The sequence below is a fragment of the Nelumbo lutea genome, chromosome 1 (assembly GCF_056320005.1).
Source record: "Nelumbo lutea isolate HS-2025 chromosome 1, American lotus-T2T, whole genome shotgun sequence".
NCBI classification, from domain to species: Eukaryota; Viridiplantae; Streptophyta; class Magnoliopsida; order Proteales; family Nelumbonaceae; genus Nelumbo; species Nelumbo lutea.
In genome coordinates this window covers 8,253,718-8,280,745 of record NC_142684.1, presented here as the reverse complement: position 1 = coordinate 8,280,745, position 27,028 = coordinate 8,253,718, and the positions used below count along the sequence as shown (strand labels likewise).

The 27,028-nt window shown below is 38.4% G+C and overlaps 1 protein-coding gene across 3 annotated transcripts in view; it reads right to left on the bottom strand.

Annotated features, from left to right (window-relative positions):
• Positions 1 to 2,380: 2,380 nt before the first annotated feature.
• Positions 2,381 to 27,028, bottom strand: part of BGLU42 (beta glucosidase 42) — an 82,060-nt gene continuing 57,412 nt past the window's right edge. For all 3 annotated transcript variants that reach the window (XM_088971344.1, XM_088971260.1, XM_088971421.1), the window contains 5 exons: positions 4,956 to 5,170; positions 4,834 to 4,868; positions 4,636 to 4,738; positions 3,398 to 3,506; positions 2,381 to 2,848 (listed from right to left, as the gene is read on the bottom strand). In XM_088971344.1, the coding sequence (XP_088827470.1) occupies positions 2,653 to 2,848; positions 3,398 to 3,506; positions 4,636 to 4,738; positions 4,834 to 4,868; positions 4,956 to 5,170 (658 nt within the window). In that variant the 3' untranslated portion in view covers positions 2,381 to 2,652. The remainder of the gene's footprint in view (positions 2,849 to 3,397; positions 3,507 to 4,635; positions 4,739 to 4,833; positions 4,869 to 4,955; positions 5,171 to 27,028) is intronic.

Here is a 27,028-nt window from a genome sequence, read left to right as displayed (position 1 = left end):
TACAGCACTTGTCTGGAGTTTCATCTGCCCACAAAGGATTGATTCCCTTATAAACTTACACAGTGCTTCCTGTATTGAGCGGAGCTGGAGACCATTGGCACATATTCTCGCCTTTTACAGTTAGAACTACAAATTGTAACAGTTTGTCCTAATCGAATCCAATCCAATATTATATAAACAAAATTAACCTACATTGAAGCTTCGACCTTTTTGTTTTCTAAACTGCCTCTGAAGTTTCATAAATTATTAAATTGTATATTTATAATGTGTTTAAACCTAAATTATGGTTATTTGAACATTATATCATTCTTGAGATTCATATATGAATTTCTCAGATATATTTGCATATGCCATCATCATTCCACTTAAAGTTCGAAGTATCAGAAATGGAAAATGCAAAGAGTATTGGAAGAAATGTATCGGATACAGATGGATAAGGTGAAAAAATTAAGATATGCATGAATACATTACGGAAAGACACGATACTGAAAAAAACTTATTACCAATCAATCAACATCATAAAAGTGGTAATTAATCGAGTGGGCTTTCACCAAAATTCACCATGGGTGGGGTCAATAAGTAGCAAACCAATATTAAATTTCATTAATATAAAAAATAACCAATTCTAATAATCAAATATCTCAAGATTTAAATTATTAAAATTTATATAAATTTAAACAATTTGATATGGTGTAATAGTAAAAATTTAATCTTTAAAATGGATAACCCAGGTTTAAACCTTTATAACTCGATGAATTTTATGTGCCCTAATAGGACAGAATTAGAAGGTAAGGATATGGTTACGAATACTAATGGCAATGACCTCATTGGTGTAGAAAATAACCAATTTTAATAATCAAGTATCTAAAAACAATATAAAAATTAAGAGGAGGGGGAATAAGGAGGAAGGAGGAAGAAGAAGATGAAGGAAGATCTCATTTTTCGTTATTTTTAATAAAAATCTTTTATATTAAGAAAAATGAAGATATATAGCACTAGTTGAAAGAAGAGGTCTTGTCGGAGTGGAGGTGAGCAAGCAAAGCGAGCAAGATTCCCTAATGAATAGTAAGGGAAAATCTTTTACTTTTAACTAAAAAAGGTTCCATAGGTCAATTTGAAAAAAGTAACTTTACTTTGTAAACTCGACAAGTAGAATAAGTGTGTAAGGGCAAATCTAACATTTTGAATTATGTAGAAAGATTCCCTAATGAGTAGTAAGGGCAATTTTACTAACACATTGACAGAGAAGAGGTAACTGCAAGTTATTTTAGAACTACAGGGAAGGTTTTTGTTAAAGTAAAGAATCAGGGAGTTTTTATATTATACTTTGCACCCTTGCTTTAAATTGAAGACAACCGGTGATTTGCTGATGGTGTTTGACATTGATGTAGCTTTTCGGAGCAGCAGTGCCAGCTCAGCATCATAGATGCATTTAATATAAAAAATGCCAAAAAGTTATTTGATTGAACCATTTGTCAGATAAATGGCTCTCTCAAAACTTGAGAGACGCTTATAAAAAAACGCCAAATCTGATGCTTTTCATTTTCCAGACTGTTTTTTTACTGTTTGGTTTATATGACGCCTAATGACGTTGAGGTGTAAATGCCATCGATACCAAAAATCCGTAATGTTAGCATCTACTGCAACATGGTGCAAAATTCTTGTGACCACCCACATGAACGCCCTAGAGATCCACCAGAGTTTGTATGGCCATGGTCGCAGCAAATATGAGCTCTTGCCTTTTGATTGGATTTCTAGTTTATAACTTCCCAATAAAACAGACATGATCCCCCATTTATTTTAAATTCAGAACAGCAAGTGGGGCTGCATAAGCTAACATTTTAAAAAGTAGGATATACAGCTTGTACCTGATAGACTAAGGGGCCATATAAGTCATCTTCTATAGATCTGACAGTCAAAAGACATTGAGCTTTTACATTAAGATCTAAACAGCCTGAAGCCCGTTTAGTTATGGTGTGTTTTTATGCACATCTTTCCGTGCAAAGATGAATAGAAAAATGTAAAAGCTCCATTTGAAGCTTTCCGAACTTGCATATTTTTTGCACATGGGCTTTTGGCAGCTAAATTTACTATGAACCAAATGGTAAAAGACCGAATTGCAGTATGCCAAGCTTGTAAATAGCCAACAGACCACGTGGAGAAACGCATCGAACGAAGCCTTAAGAATGATAGACACAAGATATCTGAACATTTCAGCAATTGAATTCGATTAGATAATTATAAAAATGGGATTGCTTTATTCAGAATCTGATATCCATCCAAGTACGGCATTATAGTTTAACTTGCTCCTTGGGACCAAAAGAGACCAGACTCTCCATAAATAAAAGGATTGCACTTTGACATCATTCAGACCTCTATTAACACACAAACCTCTTAATTATATATTCGTTTTAGTCCCTTGATTTGTTAAATATTTATTGTTCAATCAAGTTTGATTTTCTACACTAAATCTCGTTTACAGAACCCATTAATTTCTGTAGTAATAATGATAAAAGAAGGAAGACCAGCTCTAGTGGATAGAAACTAGAAGATTCTGGGCTTCTTCTATCCTAGAACAAAGCTTCTTTATCTCACACGTAGCCTTCAGATAGTGCTTCAGTTTGAGGAACATTATAATGTTAAAATTCAATATCAATCTACCTTTCCATGCTTACCTTCACCGGTTCTCAAGAAGCAAGAGAACCAAAGGGCTGAAGATTTGGGGTGCCTAGAAAGCCCGTTCTTGTAATCCACATAGACCAATCCAAAACGCTTTGTATATCCTTGTGCCCATTCAAAGTTGTCCAAAAGGGACCATGCAAAATACCCTCTCACATCTACTCCATCCCTGTACATGCATACATATGTGTTATATGTATGATAATCCAATTTCTTATCCTTTGTAGGAAAGTAAGAGACTGGGAAGATATTTCATGATATTCTCATATAAAATAGACTTGCAGAAGACATTACACACTTGAATATCTTAATCTATTGTTCATTTTTTTATCAAAAGCAGATTCAATTTTATCAAGATAAGGCATGAAATGAAAAAAACTTACCAAAAAGATAAAGCATGGAATAAATGCATTATACAATGTCCTCAAGAAAGTGGACCAAAATCTGTGCCTCTAAAATCAGGCATAATTACATAGATTAATCAGCTAGGGAAACACTGGATTGACTGCATGTTTGATCCCCATATCAGCTATATCCCCACCTTGTATTGTTGGTTTTCAGAACACTAGCTACTCAGTTTTAATTTTTTAGCACGAATCTTATAAAAATCGGCTTATTTTGCAGGTGTGGCTGTTTTGGAGCAAGTTTTTATCCAGGAATACAGGGTGGTGAGTGGAACTTAGAGATTCCTTTCAAGATTCAAACAAGTCTTTTTTACCTGATTGATTGAGCTACTGCATCAAGGTATCCCTTATAATAACCAAGTCTTTTTTTGTCATCTAGCACTTCATGGAGTGGAGATGTTTCACTGTCTTCATCATCCATTCCTGTAAATTGAGACAATATAAATCTTCAGAAATATAAGAATTCCCATTCAAATAATACCTTCAGCTTTTATGCATAATCATTATTAGATTTTTCTAGTAACTCCTCTTCAGCTATTTAAATCATCATACAGTGATAAGAACCTATATTTGATGTTAAAAAAGAGCCAAACAACCAAAGGAATAAACTTAGTCAAAGATCGTATTATGACAAGGGCAACTTAGTGGCTGAAAACATTAAACCTCTTTGATACCTACTCCTTTGATGACCTATGGAGGAGCTGGTTAGCAGTGGCTAATACTTCTACCAGGAAGAACAGACATGTGGTAGAATGGATGCCACCTGGGGAGGAGTTCATTAAGCTGAACTTTGAGGGAATAGCCAAAGTAACCCTGGACCTTCGGGCATAGGAGGAATACTGAGAAACAAAGACAGTAGCATTATATCTTTGTATTCAGGTCCTCAGGGTTTGGGAGACTATTTAAGGGCTGAATTACTTGCTTCTGTACATGTAATCCAGCTTGCAAACCAGCTAGGAATAGAGCATTTGCTTATTGAAGAGGACTCCCAAGTGATAGTGGGTTGGTTACAGGATCTGGATTCTGTGATCTGGGGCTATAGAGAGCTCCTTAAAAAGGTTAAATGGCTAAAAAGGAATATGACAATTAGAGTTCAGTGGGAAGGCAGATCAGAAAACTCAATGGCTGCCTCACTTGCAAAATAGGGGGTTTCTCGGGCTTCTTTATTTTGGGCTACTTTGTAATTTTATTTGAACTTATAATTCTGTGACCAATCTTAAAGGAAAGGTCACATCTCATGCCTTTCCCCGGGTTGCCTGTAACTCTCATTTGCTGGATTAATAAAATTTTACTCATTATCAAAAAAAAAAACCTAGTCAAAGATGACCTCTGTACAAGATCAGCATAGTGAAAAATATAAACAGTATAAAAATGGACTCACCAGTGGATAGTCTGGATAAATCTTTATTCTTGTTTAGCATTATGTGTCTTGTACAAAATTCAGATTGATGAAAAAATGCATAAATAGTGATAGAAAATGGCATAATCCACAAGAATTATGGAAAAAATACATCCTTGCATTTCCTTCAACTAAAAGGTTGTATGTGCTCACCATTCTCAGTAATATATATAGGGGTATTGCGGTATCTCTGAGATATGTAATTGAGAACTTTCCGGAAGCCCCAAGGAACTATGTAGAGCCACTCTGATGCCGCCTGATAGATAGAAAATCTGTCAATTAATTGAAAGAAGCTAAATAGGTTGTTCTGTTTGCTAATTTGTGTGTGTTGGAGAAGTTGATGATCCATACCCTTTCACCAATTCTCTCTCCATTTGGCCATTCAACTGAGGATAACCAATGGCTAAATAACATGAGACACTCTTATATATACAAGTAAAAAGGGTAATGTTCTAAAGGCAGACAAACATTACCAATTCTTTCAATCTGTTGTACTTGATAGTAACCATTAACTTCAGGGCTCTTAGACACATGAGCTATAAATCTTGATGTATAGTGATTAAGACCCAAAAAGTCAACTGAATTCTTCAACAATTCTTTATCTTCCTCTGAGAATTTTGGAATCTGATCTCCAAGTTTCTCACGCATAACTTCAGGATAGTCTCCATAGAATATTGGATCTAAGAACCTTCAACCAAGAAGGTGAAAAAAAAATTAGTAACGAGATTCCAGAAAACCATAGAACTCAGAATTCTAAGATCAAATGAGATTCCCCAAATGACAGAACCGTCCTCTCTAAATCATTAGAAGAGGTAAATGATTGACAACTAAGAAGAAAAAAACATTATAATTGATGGAAATCTGTTTTATTCTTTATTTATTTTTTTTGCTTAGAAAAAAGAAAATTTTCATTAGTAAATGAAAAGGGAATATGATGATGAATAGCCCAAAACAAGGCTGGACAACACAGAAGCAACAAGAACCTAAGAACTATGCTGCTACCCATTTCTTCTTCTCTAACCTCGGTTCAATACCTTCATGGTATCAAAGCAACTAAATCTGCCCTAGATCATGCCTGTTTCTTCTTTCTTTCTTTCTCTCCTCTTCTCTTCATCTTTTTTTCTATTCTCTTTTTGTTTGCTATTTTTCTTGAAACCCTAGCTCTAGTCGTGGTTAACTAGGTTTCTCTTTTATCTCTAGGGTTCTGCTTTGTACCTAATCAAGCAAGAATAGCAGTAAGCCAGGAAGGCAAGTGAAGCCTCTTGTACTCCTCATGGGTGATAGAAACTAACTCCTTGTCCTTACCAACTCCCGAAGTAGGCACCTTCTAAGTAGAAACAACGTTACCAACATCATCCTTCACCACCACACAATTGGCCTAAGAACAAGGTGGGCCATGTAAATCATAGCAAAAGTTAACTATATGGCCTCCACATCCACAATGAGAACACTGACGTATTTGACCACGTCTGCTACCATTTTTTCCTTCCCTTCCACCTCCTCAACTACCTTTGAACCCTTGACCAACTCCTCTAGAAACACCTTTACCACCACTACCTCCTCTAGTAGTTGCCAATGCAGATCTTTCATAGATAGGAGCGTACTCACTATGTGAGGTGGATGCTCTCTAGAGATAAAACACCTTAGAAAGAGATTGAAGGTCACTATTGCCTAAAATTTGAGCCCTCACCAATTCAAATTCAGCATTCAACCTTGACAAGAATCTAGCAACATCCAAGTGTTTCCTCTGTTCCTGTTTGTACTGTCAAGTCTATAGATAGGGCTGATAAACATTCAGTTTCTTCCTTAAATAATTTAAGGCTGCATAATATTCCTCTATACTTTTATCACCTTGTTGAAGCGAGAAATAGTCTTGATACAACTAGTAAATCCTTATAACATTGTCTTGCCCAAAGTACAGTTGTTTGTCATGTTTCCAGATCTCCTTAGTAGTGTCCAAAAACATAAGATTAACACTAATGTGTGCATTCTCTTGCACCCACTCATTGTACCCTTCTGACACACTCCTAGGCTGGTCTTCTTTAATATATTTTACCTCACCCCTTCCAATCAAGGATAGTTTAACTGACTTAGCCCATGGTACATAAATCATACCATTAAGCTTCATTGTAGTCAACTGAGTGCTCATAAAGTTGAATTGTACTACAACTGTAGACTTAGCGTTATTGGTTCATGAAACCATATGTTTAAAACGAAATCAGGTTGTTATTCCAGCAATTAACAACAGTCACAGGAGGGTTCCTCTGGATGCTCGACACACTAACTTCTAGCACAAAGAGCACCAAAAAGAAGAAACGTTCACTCACTTACCTGACTCACTAAACAACTTTGAGTACACATTAATTTGCTGTTGCCACTTCATTAAACTTCATTTATTCATCACACACCTGCAACCAACTATATAACCAATAGAAACATCACAAGTTTACAACTGCCTCTCTTCAAATTATCAAGTAGAGGGATATCAGAAGAATGCCCTAAACTCACAAACTGCTGTAACCTGAGGCATAAAAGCCTCTTTCCATATACAGCGATCAGTCCTTTCTGGTCGTTTTTCCTCCTTGAAGATAGAAGAGGTCCTTTCACTTCTAGAGCAAACTAGATGTTAAAGTCTAACTAAATTAGTCTAAATCGATCACTCCTGATACCATGTGATCTTTCAATGTAAACTAAAAAACAGCAAGGAAAAGGTGAAGAGAACAGTAGTTGGTCAAGAGAAGGAAAAAGAAAGAAAAAGGGTTTACAATGGTGAAGAGCCAACATCCTTTCTCTTCACTATTGACCTGTGCTTATTTTATTTCTAATATGATAGAAAATTACATCTGTACCCTTGATAAATAACTACATAACAACAAGACTAAACTGAGATGCAGAAATACTATAATACCCCTGCCTACTAGACTTTAACACCAGGTATGTTTAAAGGCCATAGCTCAACCTGAATGGAGAGATGCTTTGTTGGATGAGATGAGTGCCTTAATAAAAAACCATGTGAACCGAACTAAGAACAAGAGAGAGCAGATTTAGGGGTGTCAAGAATAGTCGAGCCTCACCCCAAAGAGCCCCTTTTATATTAAAAGATATGTACAGTTACAAGAATGCCCTTATAGGGCTGAAAGATAAAAAGAACTGTTTCGACTATTGCTACAGTAGTCCGAACAGGAAGAGGAGAAGAAGAAGAGAAGAAGAAGGGTTTGTCGAAAATCTGATGGATTACCCATTCAGTCGACCCTCTTAAACTATATTAGGTTCTAATCATAGTTACAAAGACAGAAATGACCTTACTTAAGTGTGGGGTAGAGTAACTCTAATAACACTGCCACATAAGCAAGTTACTTAATAAACAGAAGAAGACTAAACTACCCCTATTCGGCACCTCTTAACACTCCCCCTCAAGCTGGAGAATATATGTCATATAATCCTAGCTTGTTACATAGATAGTTCACTTTCCCTGAGTTTAGAGCTTTTGTAAACAAATCTGCCCACTGGTCATTGGAGCCCACATGTTCTGTATTTATCTCTCTGGCAAGAACCTTCTCTCTCACAAAGTGGCAATCAACCTCTATGTGCTTTGTTCTCTCATGAAAGATAGGATTGGATGAGATATGTAGTGCAGCTTGGTTGTCACAGTACAATTTCATAGGTTTATCCATGTGAAACCCAATTTCTTGTAGGAGATTCCTCAGCCACACTAATTCACAGGTAGTGTGAGCCATGGCCCTATATTCGGCTTCAACACTGCTTCTGGCTACAACCGTTTGCTTTTTACTCTTCCATGTCACAAGATTTCCTCCCAGAAATGTGCAATAGCCTGTAGTAGATCCTCTGTCACTCACTGAGCTTGCCCAGTCTGCATCTGTATACCCAACTACTTCAAGTTTTCCTCCTGGTTTATACAATAGCCCACGGCTGGAGCACCTTTCAGATACCTCACAATTCTAAGGACTACATCCCAGTGAGGTATACGAGGGTTCTGCATGAATTGGCTCACCACACTGACTGCAAAGGAGATGTCAGGTCTCGTGATAGTCAGATAGTTCAGCTTTTCCACTAGTTGTCTATACCTTCCAGGATCTTCAAATACTTCTCCTGTATCACTGCTCAACTTAACATTTGGTTCCATAGGGGTCTCAGCCGGTTTTGCACCTAACAGTCCTGTTTCTTCCAATAGATCAATGACATATTTCCTTTGGCACAGATTCACACCTTGTTTTGACCTGGCAACCTCTATTCCCAAGAAATACTTTAATGTTCCAAGGTCCTTTGTTTGAAAATGATTTTGCAGAAATACCTTTAGTTTGCCAATCCCCAATTTATCACTACCAGTGATGACAATATCATCCACATAGACCACTAATAAAATCTTCCTAGCTTCTGAGTCATAGCTGAACACTGAGTGATCAACCTGGCATTGCTTCATTCCAAAAATCTTCACCACTTCGTTGAACTTCCCAAACCAAGCACGTGGATATTGCTTCAACCCATAAATTGCTTTCTTCAGCCTGCACACCTTACCACCCTCCCCCTGAGCAACAAACCCAGGTGGTTGCTCCATATATACCTCCTCCACTAGATCACCATGGAGGAAGGCATTCTTTATGTCAAGTTGAAGGAGATGCCAATCATACATAACTGCCAAGGAAATTAGGACACGAACGGAACCAATTTTAGCCACCGGTGAGAATGTCTCCATATAGTCCACACCATACACCTGTGAGTAACCTTTAGCAACAAGTTTGGCCTTCAGACGCTCCACACTACCATCTGGCAAGTATTTCACAGTATACACCCATTTACAGCCCACAACATGCTTCCCAGGTGGAAGAGTAGTAAGTTCCCACGTTTGAGTATGTTGAAGAGCAGAAAGTTCCTCCTCCATTGCCTGCCACCATCCAGGTGAACTAAGAGCTTCTTGAACATTGTTAGGTAGGGAAATAGAAGACAAAAGTGAAACAAACTGGCAATGTGATGCAGAAAGACGAGATAATGAAACAAAATTGAAAATGGGATGGAGTGTAGAACTACGTTTACCTTTCCGTAAGGCAATGGGTAGGTCAAGATCTGAAGGTTCAGCAATAGGAGCCATGGGAGGATCCACAGATGAGGTAGAAGCTGGAGGAGGGGTCGGTGTCGTTCGACGTGTATACACTTGTCGAATCGGTGGTCGTTCAGTGGTGACCTGCACTGGATGAGGAGATGAGTCTACTCCAACAACAGCCTCTGGAACTGAATCACTGACAGGAAGAGGAAGAGGAGGTAAGGGTGAGGACAAGGGTGCTTCATGACTGGAGAAGAAGGGGACAGACTCAAAAAATGTGACATCAGGGCAGACATAGCACTTTCAGGCAATAGGATTGTAACACTTGTACCCTTTTTGAGTCCGAGAGTAGCCAAGGAAGACACATTTAATTGAGCGTGCATCTAGCTTGTCTATTCCAGGACTCAGATTATGAACAAAGCACACACAACCAAAGACACAAGGAGTTAATGGAAACGGAGATAAAGTGGGAAATAAGATGGAGAAGGGGGACTGACCATGAAGAATAAAAGAGGGCACCCGATTAATGAGAAAACATGCAGTGAGTACAGCATCACTCCAAAACCGTTTAGGAACATGCATGTGGTGAAGCATAGACCGAGCAATTTCAAGAAGATGACGATTCTTCCGTTCAGCCACCCCATTTTGTTGAGGGGTGAAAGCACACGAGGTCTAATGAATAATGCCATGTTGTTCTAAATACTGTTGAAATGCAGTAAGAAAGTATTCACGACCATTATCTGAATGGAGAACTTTGATTGGAACACCAAATTGTGTGCGTATTTCAGCATAGAATTTTTGAAAAATGGAAAATAATTCACTTCTTTCTTTCATTAAGTAAATCCATGACATTCTTGAACAATCATCAATAAAGGAGACAAAATTCTTGTACCCATTATAAGACTCTATTTTGATCGGACCCCAAACATCTGAGTGAACCAAAGAAAAAGGACTCAACATACAACTCTCAACTCTTGGACTGAAGGACACACGACGGTGTTTACCAAACTGACATGACTCGCATTGTAAAACTGACAACTGACTCAATGATGGAACCAACATCTTGAGGACCTTGAGAGATGGATGTCACAGTCGGCAATGCCATTGTACCTTTTCATGGTTGTCTTTTAACTTTACTTCTCAGCTACAAGCTGGTTGATGTTGTTCACAGTTTGAAATTTCAGCCCCTATTGCAGCCTCTAAACACCACTGCTGACTTCACACACTTGTTCTTATTCACACTACTGCTAACTTCACACACTTATGTCCCACATAAGCATCAGTTTACCATTCACTAATCACAAGTAGAGGCCCTCTTACAACCACTCAAGCACCACAACACAGCCAAATCTGCTGCACCCAATTCAGACTTATTTAACACACTTAAGAGGGCATTACACAACCACAAGGAGTTCGGCAAGGTCACTGCATTCTACCTTATACCACTCGGCTACTGCCCTACAACATCTCACTGCATTCTACCTTATACCGTATCAAGAGGGCATTACACAACAACTTACAGCAGCCTTACACATTCGGCTATTACACAACTTACAGCAGCCCTACACATTCGGCTACTGCACACACGGCCCTTCCTAGGGCAACAATGAACCTAGTTCTCTAGGTTCTACTTAGTACAACAGCTTCTTGTAGGGTTTCTACCCAGAAATAGAAGTAACACTAGAAGAAGAAAGAACCGACCTTCCTTTGAGAATATCAATCAACCATTCACTACTGAAGTCACTTTCCTTGTTGAAGAAGGTTATGCGCAGCAGAGAGACAAGCTGTATTGTTTCTGACCTAGGGCGAACTAGTTCTCTCCATCGACTGATCAGAAACGAAGGTGAAGAGTCACGAACAGTGCTGAGTTGCTTTACCAATTGACTTAGGTCAGGAGCATGGCTCAGATACCATGTTTCGACTGTTGCTACAGTAGTTCGAACAGGAAGAGGAGAAGAAGAAGAAGAAGAAGAAGAAGAAGAAGAAGAGAAGAAGAAGAAGGGTCTATCAAAAATCTGATGGATTACCCATTCAGTCGACCCCCTTAAACTATATTAAGTTCTAATCATAGTTACAAAGACAGAAATGACCTTACTTAAGTGTGGGGTAGAGTAACTCTAATAACACTGCCACATAAGCAAGTTACTTAATAAACAGAAGAAGACTAAACTACCCCTATTCGGCACCTCTTAACAAGAACAAATAAAATAATAAGAACACTGTACAACAAGGGATATACTAATAATGTCCATCAAGATATATTTTCACACTCCCCCTCAAACTGATGCATAGACATCAGAATCGACTCTTAGTCATGGCCTTGGCGAAGATGTCGGCAATCTGCATGTGAAAGGCTACATGAGGAAGAGATATAGAGCCAACAATTAAAAGGACTCTATTAAAGTGACAGTCCACCTCGATATGTTTAGTCCTCTCATGGAAGACATGATTATATGCAATCTTGATAGCACTTGTGTTGTCAACATATAAAGGGATAGGAGTAGGAAGTTGAGTACCAAGATCCATGAAGAGAGACTTCAACCAAACAATCTCACTACAGACAGAAGACATGGATCTATACTCAGCTTCAGTAGAAGACTTAGAGACAGTTTGTTGTTTCTTACACTTCTAGGAGATGAGAGAGTCACCCATGAAGACGCACCACCCAATAGTGGATCGGTGAGTGTCAGGACAACCAGCCCAATCTACATCAGCATAAACTCTCAAATGTATGGGTGATGAGGAAGAGAAAAACAGTCCCTGAGAAGTTGTGTCTCTAACATAATGGATGATTTGGAAAACAACAGTCATATGAGGTTGACGAGGGGCAGAAACAAATTGACTAATGACCTGAACAACATGTGAAATATCAAGCCGAGTCATGGTGAGATAGATCAGGGAGCCAACAAGCTCACGATACAAAGTAGCATCAGGAAGAACTAGGCCTTCAAATTTAGACAACTTGACATTCAGCTCCAAAGGGGTATCAACGTGTTTCTCATCAGTAATTCCAGCTAGTTTCATGAGATCAATTAGGCATGTTTTTGCTGACAAATGAAATACCCTCGACTACTGCGATGGGCTTCCAAACCCAAGAAAGTAAGAGGGCCAGGTCCTTCATGTGCAAGGAGTTATGAAGTAAGGACTTCAACTCACAAATGCCATCATAATCATCCCCAGTTAAAAGCATGTCATCAACATACAACAGTAGAATACTAATACCCTAGGGCCTTCTCTTAATAAAGAGAGAGTATTTAGAGGAACTCTGGCTATACCCAGTTGCAACAACATCTCAAAAGCACTCAAACCAAGCCCTTGGTGTTTGCTTTAGACCATATAGGGATTTCTTTAGGCTACAAACACGTGAAGAATCACTGCAATATCCAGTTGGAGGCTTCATGTAGACTGTCTCCTTCAATTGACCATGAAGAAAAGCATTCTTCATGTCTAATTAGTAGATAGTCCAGGAATGAACAACAGATACGGCTAAAAGAACCCGAACTGTGGTGATCTTAGCAACTAGGGCAAAAGTTTCTTCATAATCAATCCCATATTCCTAACTGTATCCTTGGGCAGCTAACCAAGCCTTATATCGATCAAGGGAACCATCTGATTTCAGTTTCATCATATAGACCCAACGACTTCCAACAATAGAAGCATCTGGAGGAGCAGACACAAGATCCCAAGTATCATTCTCATGGAGGACTTGAATTTTGGCATCCATAGCTTCTTTCCAATGAGGACTTCTAATGGCTTGCTGATAAGAACTAGGAGTATCTGTGGAAGAAAGTATAGTAGAAAATGAGCTATGGCTTGAAGGAAAACCATAGCGGTCAGGAGGTCAAGAAATACGAGTAGAATGATGAAGTGGAATAGAAGAACTGCCATCTGAAATAGGAGGATCTTGGGGTGAAATGTCACTTACAGGAGGTGCAGAAGGAGGATGCTCTGGACTAGGTGGAAGGAGGGTTGTAGGTGTAGGATCTGGGACACGTAACCGCTTGTGGGTGAAGACAAGAAAATCTTCCTTAGTAGAGGAAGTAGGAGTTTTATTTGAATCAAAGTCCTACAAAATAGAGATAAGAGCAGACAATCTAGCAATTCCAGCAAAGGAAATATGTTCAAGAAGCACAACATTCCATGAAATCTGAATAAAACGAATAGCAGTGTCATAACACAAGAATCCTTTGTGGTCAGGACTATATCCCACAAAGGCACACATAGCAAACCGAGTAGTTAATTTAGAACATTCACGAACAGGAAGATGTACAAAACAAAGACAACAAAAAACATGAAGACTAGAGAAATCTAGGGGATGACCAAAAAGTTTTTGGAAGGGAGAAGTGTTGCCAAGAACAAAAGAAGGAAGATAGTCAATCAAATACACAGTTGTACTAGCTGCTTCTACCCAAAATGAAGTTGGAGCATGGGATTCCTGTAGTAATGTCTACACAACACTGAGGATATGTCCATTCTTCCATTCATCTACACCATTCTGTTGGGGAGTGTCTGGACAACTGTGTTGAGATTGAATTCCATAACTCCTTAAGTAGGCATGAAAGCCTCCGTCTCTATATTCTCCCTCTGAATCTAAATGAAGGGATACTCACATTACACTTGAAGCGAGTTTGCACCATAGTATGGAATAATTTAAATGTCACAAAGACCTCCGATTTGTGCCATAGAAAATAAATCCAAGTGTATCTGGTACAATTATCTATAAACAATACAAAGCATTTGCATCTCAATTGTGAAGTAATAAAAGCATACTAAGCATCACTATGTATTATCTCAAAAGGTTTGGTGGCATGCTCAAACAAGTAGTGCAAGAAACACCAAAAGTATGAACAGGAGGAATTTTATTCTTGATTAAACCAAAAATCAAGCAAAAACTTCAATTTTTTGAGAATATGGATGACCCAACCATTTATGCCATAAATCCCAAACATTATTTCTATGACTCAATAGAGAATCAGACATAGAAGAACTAAGATAAGCCGAGGATGCTCCTAATTGAGACTTCTCGAACTCCAGCACAAACAGACGGCCCAGCCTATGCCCCTTCCCTTTCACCTTCCTAGTCCTATATCAAGAAACCATCATGAGAAAAGGTAAGAATATTTCCTTCATTAACAAGTTGACCAACAGAAATCAGATTAGCAGTAAGGTTGAGTACTAAGAGGGTTTTTTAGAGAGGAAAAAATACAATGGGTGACAGTTTAAGGGATAAGTCATTACTACCAATAATGAACTTTTCACCATTGGCAGTAACAATGTGTTTATGGTGAGTCTCAGTAGACGGATTTGGTTGATTGAGGTAGGCTCCTGTCATATGATTGGTGGCACCTGAATCTATAATCCAAGCATGTGAAGGGGAAGAACAATATGCAAAGAACTTACCAGACAAGCCAATAGCAAAGAAAGCAGAGGAAATAGCAGAGGATACCAATTGTCGAACCTTTTCTTCATCCATAGATCTAGTGGAATCACTTTTCACTGAAGAATCACCCTTGGTAGACACAGTGTCAGTTGCCTGTCCATTTGTTACCTGATAGGCCCGAGGTTGAATCTTTTTCTAAGAACCCTTAGCTGGTTGGATTGGACAATCTGGAATGATGTGACCATGTTGCTTGCAATAGGTGCACACATTCTTCTTCTTACAATGAGAGGCAACATGTCCAAAACCCTTACACTCATAACATTGGGTTTTGGAGAAGTCCTTGGAGGTCGACTTCTTACCTCCATGAGCAACAAAAGTTGTTTCAGCCCCAATTTCAGTCATCTTTCCATCAAATCCGACTGCAGTGAGAGGCCTAATTAGTCTCTTCCCTCGGTAGCTCCCCTAAAACATAATCCAGATCTGGGAGTGTTCTACTACTCAGAATATTGGACCTGATTATCTCACATTCAGGTCTAAGCCTCATTAAAAACCGAGTTACCTTCCTCTTCTCAAAATGTTTCTAGAGATATTTCACACATTCTGTTGAGTCCGAAGGATCAATATGAATGATTTCGTATTCAACCCACAAATCAAAAAAACCTAAATAATATTCTTGTATCCTTCTATCTCCTTGACTGTAGGCAAATATCTCCGATTCTATTTGATACTGTTTAGATATGTTGGACTATTGATAAACTTTCTCCAGATATGAATACATTTCATAGGTTGTTTTTATTCTTCTCATAAGTGCAGAAATATGATAATCAATAGAACTAAGAATCCAAGAAACAAGCTTTCCGTTATCTAGTTTCCATGTTGTAAGGCTTTGATCTTGGTCTTAGTTGGTTTAGTGATAGCCCCATTCAAGTGTCCTTCCAAACCTTTACCTTCAACATAAAAATCAAAGTGGAATTTCTGCATCCCATAATTTTGTCCATTCATCTTCACAGGAATAATATCTCCTCTGTCTAAAGCCATTACTGCATAAAACAACAAAAAGAGGGTTCAACAATAGTCCAAAAAACTAGTCTGAACAGCAATCTACTTTGCCCAAGAACACAAAGTAAAAACTAATCGAAGCAAGCAAGATGAGTGGTAATCAAATCCAAGAGAGTCAAAAAAACTGAGAAAAGAAACCTCTTACTGTCACTAAAGATTGTCCTAAAGCAAAAGGAGAAAAACTGGATACACAGTCCAGAAAAGGAAAGTCTGGACGCAGCCGCCCAGAAGATATGTATAGATCTCTCTCAAAACTTCACGGATCTCAATGAAAATTTCAGAATATGATGAGGGCTAGGCAACACTTTCTTTCAAATCTTACAGCAAACCGATGTCAAACAAGAGAGATCTAATGAAATCTCTCTTACTAGATGCACAGAATTCAGAGAAGTGGTTCTTGAAAAGATCAAAACAGTCCAGAACCAATCGACAATAATGATAGTTCTCAAACCAATCAAGGAAAAAAGAGAACTGGATCAGAGAGCAGCCTGCTCTGATACCATGTGAACTAAATAGAGAACAAGAGAGAGAAAATTTAGGGGTGTCAAGAATAGTCGACCCCCACCCCAAAGAGCCCCTTTTATATTAAAAGATATGTACAGTTACAAGAATGCCCTTATAGGGCTGAAAGATAAAAAGAACAAATAAAATAATAAGAATATTGTACAACAAGCATTATACTAATTGCCAAGGGGGAAGATCCCTGTTAGTTGCAAGTGAATTTTCACAATGAAGTATAAGTCAGGTGAGAGAATTAAAAGGTATTAGGACAGGTTAGTTCCCAAGGGATACACTCAGACTTATGAGATGGATTATGATGAGACATTCTTACAAGTTGCTAAGAAGTCATCTGTTTGGATTCTATTGTCTCTAGGAGCCCAATTTATTGGTCATTGTTGAAGTTTGATGTTAAGAATGCTTTTTTTGATGGATATCTCAATAAGGAGATCTATATGATCTTATCTCTAGGGTTTTATGCCAAGGAGAGAGATAGTACAATTTGTAGATTCAAGAAGGAATTGTCTGGCTTGAAGCAATCTCCTTGTACCTAGTTTAATAGGTTTAGGAGAGCTTTATAGAAGATTAATTTTAAGCAGTCTCAGTTTGACCATACCTAGTTCTTTAAAAACAATGGTGATCTAATTACTAATTGTTTATGTGAATGACATTGTAGTAATAGCAAGAGACTTTGGTGGAGTTGATCATCTTAAGCAATTCCTTGCCGTAGAATTCGAAATTAAAGATTCCAAAGAGCTTAGATGCTTTCTTGGCATCCAGGTTGCTAGCTTTAAGGATGGCACATACATCTCCCAAAGGAAATATGTGCTAGATTTACTTAGAGATGCCAAAAATATATATATATATATATATATATAGATGTAAATCCTATAGACACTCCTACTGATCCTGGACATAAGATTTTTGAGAGGAAGATTTTATAGGATCATTCCATGTACCAAAGGCTGGTTGGGAGACTTTTTTGTTTATGCATAACATGATCAAATATATCTTATGCTATTAATGTGGTCAACTAGTACATGTGTGCACCTTGTACCACGGATATGGTTTTAGTTGAAAGGATTCTTGCATATCTAAAAAGAAATTGAAGAGATTTTATACTCAGTATGATCACTTGAAGATTGAGATTTACATTGTTTTTTACTAGGTTGGATCAATTGATGATAAGAGGTCAATTTCAGAATATTGTGCTTTTATTGGGGAAACATAACAATGTTTAAAAAATGCAAGGCACAAAAAGAGCGCAAGGGCCAATTTGCGCCTGAGGCGCAAGGCGCAAGAAGAGGCACACACCTTTTTAAGAAAGGTGCAGAATTACAAAAAAAGGCAAAAAAATATAAAAAAAATGCAAAAATATTAAAAAATATTAAACATAATGTTAATAAAAATATAAACTTAAATTTTAAAATAAATGATTTAAAAAACCTATTATCTAAAATTAAAATACATAAACATAACATGTAAAGTGTATTCAAATGAAAATTTAAAAATAAAAGCAAACATATAAAGCATTTTCAAGCATGTAAAACCCGCAATCCCTTTTTTCCTTACTTGCATTGCTTCAAGTAGTTAATGTGATCTAAAACACATTGCATTCTTGATTCTATGAGTCGCCTTTTGAAAGAGGTGCGCCTAAGACCTGGACAAGGCGCATACCCCAAAATGCGCCTCGCCTATGCGCCTAGGTGCGCCCGAGGCACGCCTTTTAAATCACTGGGTGCCTTCAAAGAGCAAGAAGCATAATGTGATGGCTAAATCCAATGTTAAAGCAGAATATTGTGCCATGGCTTATGGCTTATTAGAGGGATTATACTTAAGATACTTACTACACGAGTTGGGCATGGTTTTAGATGCCATTATTGCTATACTACGTGTAAAATAAGAGTAAACAGAGGAACAAGAAGAATTTGTTGTATTATTCATCAATCTCGTATGTATATATACAAGTTACAAATTCTATGTTAGGAAAGAATATATTAGGAAAGAAGACTAATCAAATTCCTACAAATCTGTCCTACAATCAAGGTAAATCATATGTCCCTAGTATTTACTTCCTATTTTAGTTATACAGTCTGTAACATCATATCTCCCTAGTATTTACTTCCTATTTCAATTATACAGTTTGTAACATCTTCCTATTTTAATTATACAGTATGAAACACTCCCACTCAAGCTGGAGCATAGATATTAATCATGCCCAGCTTGTTACAAAGATAAGCAACCCTAACCCCATTAAGAGCCTTCGTGAAGATATCTCCCAGTTGTTCTCCTGTTTTCACGTAACCTGTGGAAATCAAACCTTGTTGAATCTTTTCACGAACGAAATGGCAATCAATCTCGATATGCTTAGTTCGTTCATGAAAAACAGGATTAGATGCAATGTGAAGGGCAGCTTGGTTATCACACCACAACTTGGCTGGTACTGAAGTTTTAAGACCTACTTCAGTCAAAAGCTGACATATCCACAGTATTTCACACATAGACTTGGCCATAGCTCTATATTCCGATTCTGCACTCGAACGTGAGACAACATTCTGCTTCTTGCTTTTCCATGAAACTAGATTCCCTCCAACAAATACACAATAGCCTGAAGTAAACCTTCAATCTTCCTTGGATCCTGCCCAGTCAGCATCTGAAAAACATTAAATTCTAGCATGACCATGATTGCCATACAAAATTCCTCGCCCAGGTGCTCCTTTTAAGTAGCACAAAATTTGTTCTACAACTGTCCAGTGATTAACTGTTGAAGAGGACATGTACTGACTCACCACACTAACTGAATACGCAATATTTGGACGAGTTACAGTAAGATAATTCAACTTTCCGACTAATCTTCTATATCTCTCAGGATCTTCAAATAATTCACCATCTTTTGTGAGCTACAAGTTAGGAATCATTGGAGTGTTACATGGCTTATCTCCCAACTTTCCCGTCTCAGACAATAAGTCAAGTACATATTTCCTTTGAGATAAGAATATTCCCTTCTTGCTTCTTGTTACCTCAACACCCAAGAAGTTTTTCAACATTCCCAAATCTTTGGTATGAAACTGAGTGTGGAGAAAGGATTTAAGGAATGAAATCCCTGTAGTATCACTCCCTGTAATGACAATATCATCCACATACACAACTAACAAAATGATACCAACAGCAGAGTGCTTGAAGAAAACAGAATGATCAGACTTACTTTTCTTCATACCAAAATTCTCGACTGCCTGACTAAACTTTCCAAACCAGGCGCGATGACTCTGCTTCAACCCGTACAGAGACTTAAGAAGATAGCAAACTTTCCCATACTCCCCCTGAGCAACAAAGCCAGGCGGTTGCTCCATATAAACTTCTTCTTGAAGATCCCCATGAAGAAAAGAGTAGAAAGCCTAATGTGCTGATTTCGGCCAAGCTTCTTGTGAAAGGAAGAGTAGAAAGTTGGGGATTTCAGCAAGAGACAGAGGAAAGGGAAGAAAAGAGAAAAAGGTTGACTAGAATAGATTAACATAACCCTAGCCGTCAGCCCCACATTCTATTTATAACTAACTTAAGTATGAGATATTACAAGGATGCCCTTAGTAGGGCGGCAACTCAAACTAAGTAATTACAGCTCTTTAAAAAATAAAAACTAATGGGCCCAAGGCCCAACAACATCTTAATTTAAAAGAAAATAAACTAAACACAAGCCGGCCCACTCAACACTCCCCCTCAAGTTGGAAGTATATGTCATACATCCCCAACTTGCGTAGATCATACTCCAGCTTATTCTTTGCAACGCCTTTTGTGAGGACATCAGCAAGCTACAGATCAAAAGAAATGTATGGAAGACAAACTTCTCCAGAAGTTACCCTTTCTCTGATAAAATGTCTATCTACTTCAATGTGCTTAGTTCGGTCATGCTGGACTGAATTATGAGCAATATTAATTGCTGCCTGGTTATCGCAGTATAGCATCATAGGTTCTTCTGCCTGAACACCGATTTCTTCCAACAGAGAACAGATCCAGAGAAGTTCTGAAACTCCATGTGCCATGGCCCTATATTCGGCTTCTGCACTTGATCTTGCCACAACTGTTTGTTTTTTACTCTTCCATGAGACTAGGTTACCCCCAAATAGGGTGCACACTCCTGAAGTTGATCTTCTGTCATCGAGGCATCCTACCCAGTCTGCATCTGTATAGGTCTCTAGCTTGAGTTGTCCATGATCAGTAAACAATATGCCTTTGCCTGGATGTCCCTTCAGATAAACAAGGATCTTGTCAACTACCTTCCAGTGCTGGTCTCGTGGAGCATGCATGTATTGGCTCACTACACTTACTGCATAGGAGATGTCCGGTCTTGTCATGCACAAGTATAGTAGCTGACCCACAAGTCTTTGGTACCTCCCAAGGTCCTTTACTGGTTCACCTTTTGATGCACTGATTCTATGGTTCTGATCAATGGGGGTGCTAGCTGCCTTTGTTCCAAGTTTCCCTGTTTCGTTGAGAAGGTCCAAGACATACTTCCTTTGAGAGATAAAAATTCCATGTTTCGATCTTGCAACTTCAATGCCTAAGAAGTATCTCAGTTCTCCAAGGTCCTTAATCTCAAATTCCTTATGCAGGTTCCTCTTCAGACTATCAATCTCACTCAGATCATTCCCAGTGACAACAATATCATCCACATAAACAATTAGGATTGACACCAAGGATCCCCTGCGCTTCACAAACAAGGTGTGATCAGATTGAGTTTGAGTGTAGCCAAAAACAATCAGGGCCTTTCTGAATCTATCGAACCATGCTCTGGGAGATTGTTTCAAGCCATATAGTGACTTCTTCAGCTTGCATACCTTTCCCTCCTTAGCATTATCATAAAAACCAGCTGGAAGATCCATATACACCTCTTCTTGTAGATCCCCATTTAGGAAAGCATTCTTCACATCCAGTTGAAACAAGGGCCAAGAGTATGAGGCAGCAAGATAAAGGAGTATCCGAACAAAGGTCATCTTTGCAACTGGTGCAAAGGTCTCTAGATAATCAATGCCATAGGTCTGTGTGTATCCTTTTGCAACAAGTCTTGCCTTGTACCTCTCTATGCTTCCATCTGCCTTATACTTTATTGTGTAAACCCATCTGCATCCAACTGTCTCCTTGCCTTCTGGTAGGTCCACAATCTCCCATGTATGATTCTTAATCAAAGTCTCCATCTCTTCTTGCATAGCTGCCTTCCACTCAGGTTTGGAGAGAGCCTCACTAACACCCTTGGGTATAGACACGAAATCAAGAGAGGAGAAAAAAGCATGGTAGGAAGGAGAAAGTCTACTGTAGGATAAGTATTGTGATATTGTGATATGCAATGAGCAATGCATTTCCTCTTCCCTTTTCTAAGAGCAATAGAGAGATCAAGGTTATCTGTAACAGTGTTAGTGGGACCAATGGGAACTGAAATAGTAGAGGGATCAAGAGGAATGCCTGGATCTGTATCAGCCGAATCTGGAGTCTCCAAGGGATCAACAGGAAGTGGTGTGAGTTCTGCTATAGTGGAATCAACCTCCTTATGAAGTCTCTGCCGTGAGTAATACTGTGAGATGGAACGCAAAGGGGGTGGCAAGGTAGGTGACATCGGATGGTTGTCAAGCACAGTAGTAGACACAGGAACTAGAACTGGGAGAGGGATAGACTGCTGACTTACTTCCCCAAAACATTCCCCCTGAGAAGGATCCCTTGAGAAATACAGATCATACAAAATACAATGTCCAGGAGAAAAAATTACTGAGCAGTTCAGATTCTTAGTCAAATTACTAACAGATAACAAGTTGGTGCTCAATCTAGGAACATGGAGGACAGAGGGCAAACAAATGGAATCATTAATCTTGATAGATCCCTTCCTAGCAATAGGAACATGGGATCCATCAGTTGTGGAGACCCTATCTCTGCCAGAACAGAGCTGGTAAGAGGAGAAAATGGTGGAGCAATGGGTCATGTGCTCTGAGGCTCCAGAGTCTATAATCCAAGGAGATCTCTCCTTACTTGAAGCAGAAACATAGTTTGCAGTGACATGTGGACTGCCTGTGTGGGCAAGGGAGGTAGAGTGAGTTCCACCTGTGCTGCCTGTACCTTGTTGTCCGATTGCGGCTGAATTGGAACTAGTTGTATCCCTCTGATTCAGAAGTAACCCAAACCTCTCAAGCTCGGCCCTTACTGCAGCAGCTGGAACAGACTCCAAGGCAGCTATAGTAGGGGGGGCCGGAGTGTCACCAGTAACTGCCATATGTGCATTTCCTTTCTTATTCTTCAATTTAGTCGGCACAAGATGTGGGTGAAGCTTCCAGCAAGTATCTCTTGTATGCTTTGGTTTCTTACAGTAGTCACAGACTAAGTCCCTTTTGTCTTCCTTCTTGTTCTCATTGCCATTCTGTTTAGGTATCACAACACTTACCATAGCAGACTAATCAGACATGAGATTCTTCATCATTACATCCCTCCTGCACTCCTCTCCTGACACAAATGCATATGCTTGGGAGAGAGTGACACTGTCCCTGGAAAGAAGATGTTGTCGTGCAATATCATACTCAGGGTTAAGGCCAGCAAGGAATTCGAACACCCTATACTTCTCTAAGTGTCTTTGATAGGTAGCTACATCCTTGGTGGTTTCCCAAGCAAAGGTCTCTAGATGGTCAATCTCCTGCCACAGGGTCTTAAGGACTGAAAAATAAGCTGCAACAGATCTATCTCCCTGCCTAGTAGCAATAATCTGACTTCTCAGTTGATAAGCCCTAGCAACATTCTCCTTCTGTGAATAGGTCTCTGCAACCCCATCCCATATCTCCTTAGCAGTGTTTGCCCATAAAAAGTTTTTACTTATATGTGGCAACATAGAATTACACAACCATGTCATTATCATATAATTTTCTTGCACCCACTGGGAGTTGCCAGTTTCGGGTTTTACCTCTTCACCAGTAATATACCCCAATTTTCCACGAGCCCCAATGGCCATCTTTGCAGATTGGGACCATTCCAAGTAATTTGTACCATCCAACCTAACTGTAGTAATGGTTCCGGCTCCGAAGGGGTCTCCAACACCTCCTCCCACTGTAAAAGGCTTTGCACACATCATAAATGTGGGAAATATTCCCCTTTCCAGAGTACAAGAACTCTAGATAGTTCATTAATTCCTTAACAAATCCACAGTGAGTGACTAAACCAACCACCTCACTTTCAATGGAGTTGCGTATCTGCAAGAACAAACGGGCATCCTCCCTCAACCAAGACTTTCTCGAGTCATCATTAGGAGGGTCATCAGTCAAATGGTTATCCATAGCAATACTCAGCAAATATAGTTGAACAGTTTTACTCCAATCCAGATAATTAGAGCCATTAAGCTTATGCTCAGTTATTTTTGACATCACTGGAATAACATCCGACATAACTACTGATTTCTTGTCTACCATGATCTCAAAATCCAAATAAACAGAATATTTTGAACACCGAAAATCAACAGAGAACACCTATTGAAAACACCGGAATGGATATGCACGTAACAAAGCACAAATATGTGCTATACAGGACGAGGTGAGCCAAAAGACAACGACCGAAAAAATTTTCCGGCGACAGATGTGCCTCCACGTGCCGGCGCGTGACTGTGGCAGAATCTTCAGACGGTGTGTGAGACACACGCGCAGGGCTGCTGACTGCCGGACTTTGCAGAGACTAGATGCTCTAACTGCTTCAAGGAGGTGACCCAAAACACCCAGAAATTTTCCTCTACCTACTGTTTACTTAAAACAAAAGGGCAGGCAGAGACTAGATGCTCTGATACCATGTAAAATAAGAGTAAACAGAGGAAGAAGAAGAATTTGTTGTATTATTCATCAATCTCGTATGTATATATACAAGTTACAAATTCTATGTTAGGAAAGAAGACTAATCAAATTCCTACAAATCTGTCCTACAATCAAGTTAAATCATATCTCCCTAGTATTTACTTCCTATTTTAGTTATACAGTTTGTAAAATCATATCTCCCTAGTATTTACTTCCTATTTTAAATATACAGTCTGTAACATCTTCCTATTTTAATTATACAGTCTGTAACACTACGTAATCAGGTACCTATTACCATTAGATGTGATGTAATGCCTATCATTTATTGGGACAGATCAACAATAGGCAGATATATACACTAAAGGAATTTTTAAGACTGCTTCAATTTACTCTTGGCAAGTTAGGCATAATTGACATGCATGCTCAACTTGAGGGAGAGTATAGAAAAGAATGATTTATTATTCTGTTTCTTCTCCTATTTCTTCTTTTATTATTTATTTATTAGTTCTATTTTTTCTCATATTCTTTTCTTTATACTCTTAATTGATTTTTTTTATGCTTCCAACTAAGGGAAGACATGTAACTTCATCAATCTTTAAACAAGTATAACACAAATGGGGGTCTCCAATCGAACCCCATGATTTGCCCATCAATTTTTCTTTCCTTTCTTCTTCTCCTCTCTTCCTCTACTAGTTCTCTTCTGTGTAAACCAGATTTTCTGTTTACATAATCTAAAGTTCTTAACATATAATTGTTACTCAACTGATCGACAACTGATACAAGATGGAATAATGGGGAAAGATCTCACTACTTTCTGAGTGTAAAATTATTTTAATGTAAGCATGGTTCACAGTTTCGATATCAATGGACATTTCACTATGTAGAGATGGGAAAACTTTGAAGATATTTTGCTAATTTCTCTAAGTCATTTAGAATATCTAAAAAACAAGATTTTTTTTCTAGAAACATGCAATTAGTAAATAAACCTTAGAGGAATCACTAGAAGAAGTATAATTGCACGTTTAAGGCTCAAAAAAACCATAGAAAAGAACTATATAAATCAAATAGGAGAAATTTAAGATAAAATAGGTATTTTTCTCTTTGCCTCCCTTTTAGTCTTATAGCCATCTTCTCTTCATTAAATATGTCATTTACTTGCCATTTTGACTTTTGCTTTCTTGTTACTATATTGATTAGATTGAAAATATCCTTTAGTAGTTGTATGCATTTTTCTTTTTGTTTTGAATTATTGTGACATATTAAGTGGTGTATCATAATGGTAAGTCAAATTTCCAATCACTAATTCCTCATTGGTTCTTTAGGAAGATTTTTTTAAATTAAAATAATTTTAATGAAATATTGAAAATTCTTTAATAATATTCTAAAATTATAAACTTAAATATAACCTATCAATGAAATCTGAATATCACTAGTATTGGCAAAATGTCAAAGATATTAGGATAAAAAAGACTCCCAGAAAATTTTGTATTGCCACCTAGCAAAATGGGGATATATAAGGGAAATTTCACCAAATATTTCTGATGTCACTAACCATGATTGCAAGCAATTCAGCATTAGAACCAAGAAAAACATACTTCATAGATATCAAAAGGGGATAAGTTTCCCTTCAACATCCCTAAGAATTCTATCAAAACCACAATCTCAAGGTCAACAATGGTGGAGGTTAAGGAAAGTAGCCAAGTTGATCTTCTATACAAGGAAATATAGATGAGAAACTTGAGCAGATTTACCCCACAACACATCATACAAGAACCCCATGCAGTCCCTATCATTTTCAAGGGACAGTGAGGGTCACTTCATTACTTAATCTAGGATCTTACCTTACTGGTAAGCTTACAAGTGGATGATTCAGCTTGCAGTTGGTAGATCTTTACATAGTGTCGTTATTCTGGATACGTAGATTTTGCTTGTTCCCATATTTCACAAGCTGTTTCAGCCCACATTTCCTCATGGCAGCATGGACACCAAGAGCCACAACATCATCATACTATTTTCTTGATCCCATCTGTCATGTTCAGCACTTCCAGTCTTTGGTTCCTTCACCTTACTATTGATATACCCTATTTTTGCCCTAGCAGTGATGTAGAGCTTAATTCCCCTTGGACCATTCAAGGCAATTGAATGCATGAAAGGGAATCACAGCCATAGGGAAACTCATATCCATCCCCCACTCATTCCATTTTGACCTACACTAACACCTGAAGTTGCAGAATTTTCAGAGGACATAATTCTGTTCACTATTCAGCTCCAAGTACACACCCAGGGGTCTCTCCTGACACAACAGTCCCAAAAACACACTAGGACTACAATTCACTTATACCCACTGCAGTCTGGACACAAAGCAGCTCTGTTTTTTTTCCCAAAAAACAAATTTTAGGTTACTTTTAGAACTGAAAATGACTCAGTCACACTTCCAGACCATGTTATCACCTCAACCACCAGGAGGAACCATGAGCAATGATGCCAGTCAAAAACAGGTCATTTGTGACCTACAGAATTCCCATTCTTAGGTACAGGGATCACATGATCTACAGAAAAAGGTTAGAAACCTAACACACACTTCCTCACAGCATTCAGCAACTTCAGTTTCTATTTTTTGCTGGCACACGACCAGGGGGGAAAAGAAAGAGGTAAAGAGCTCTGCTGTATCAGTCGAAAGTTGGTCCTTTTCATCTCAATCTGAAGAAGACAGCAAGAAGAATTGGCCAATCTGTTCTTAATCCA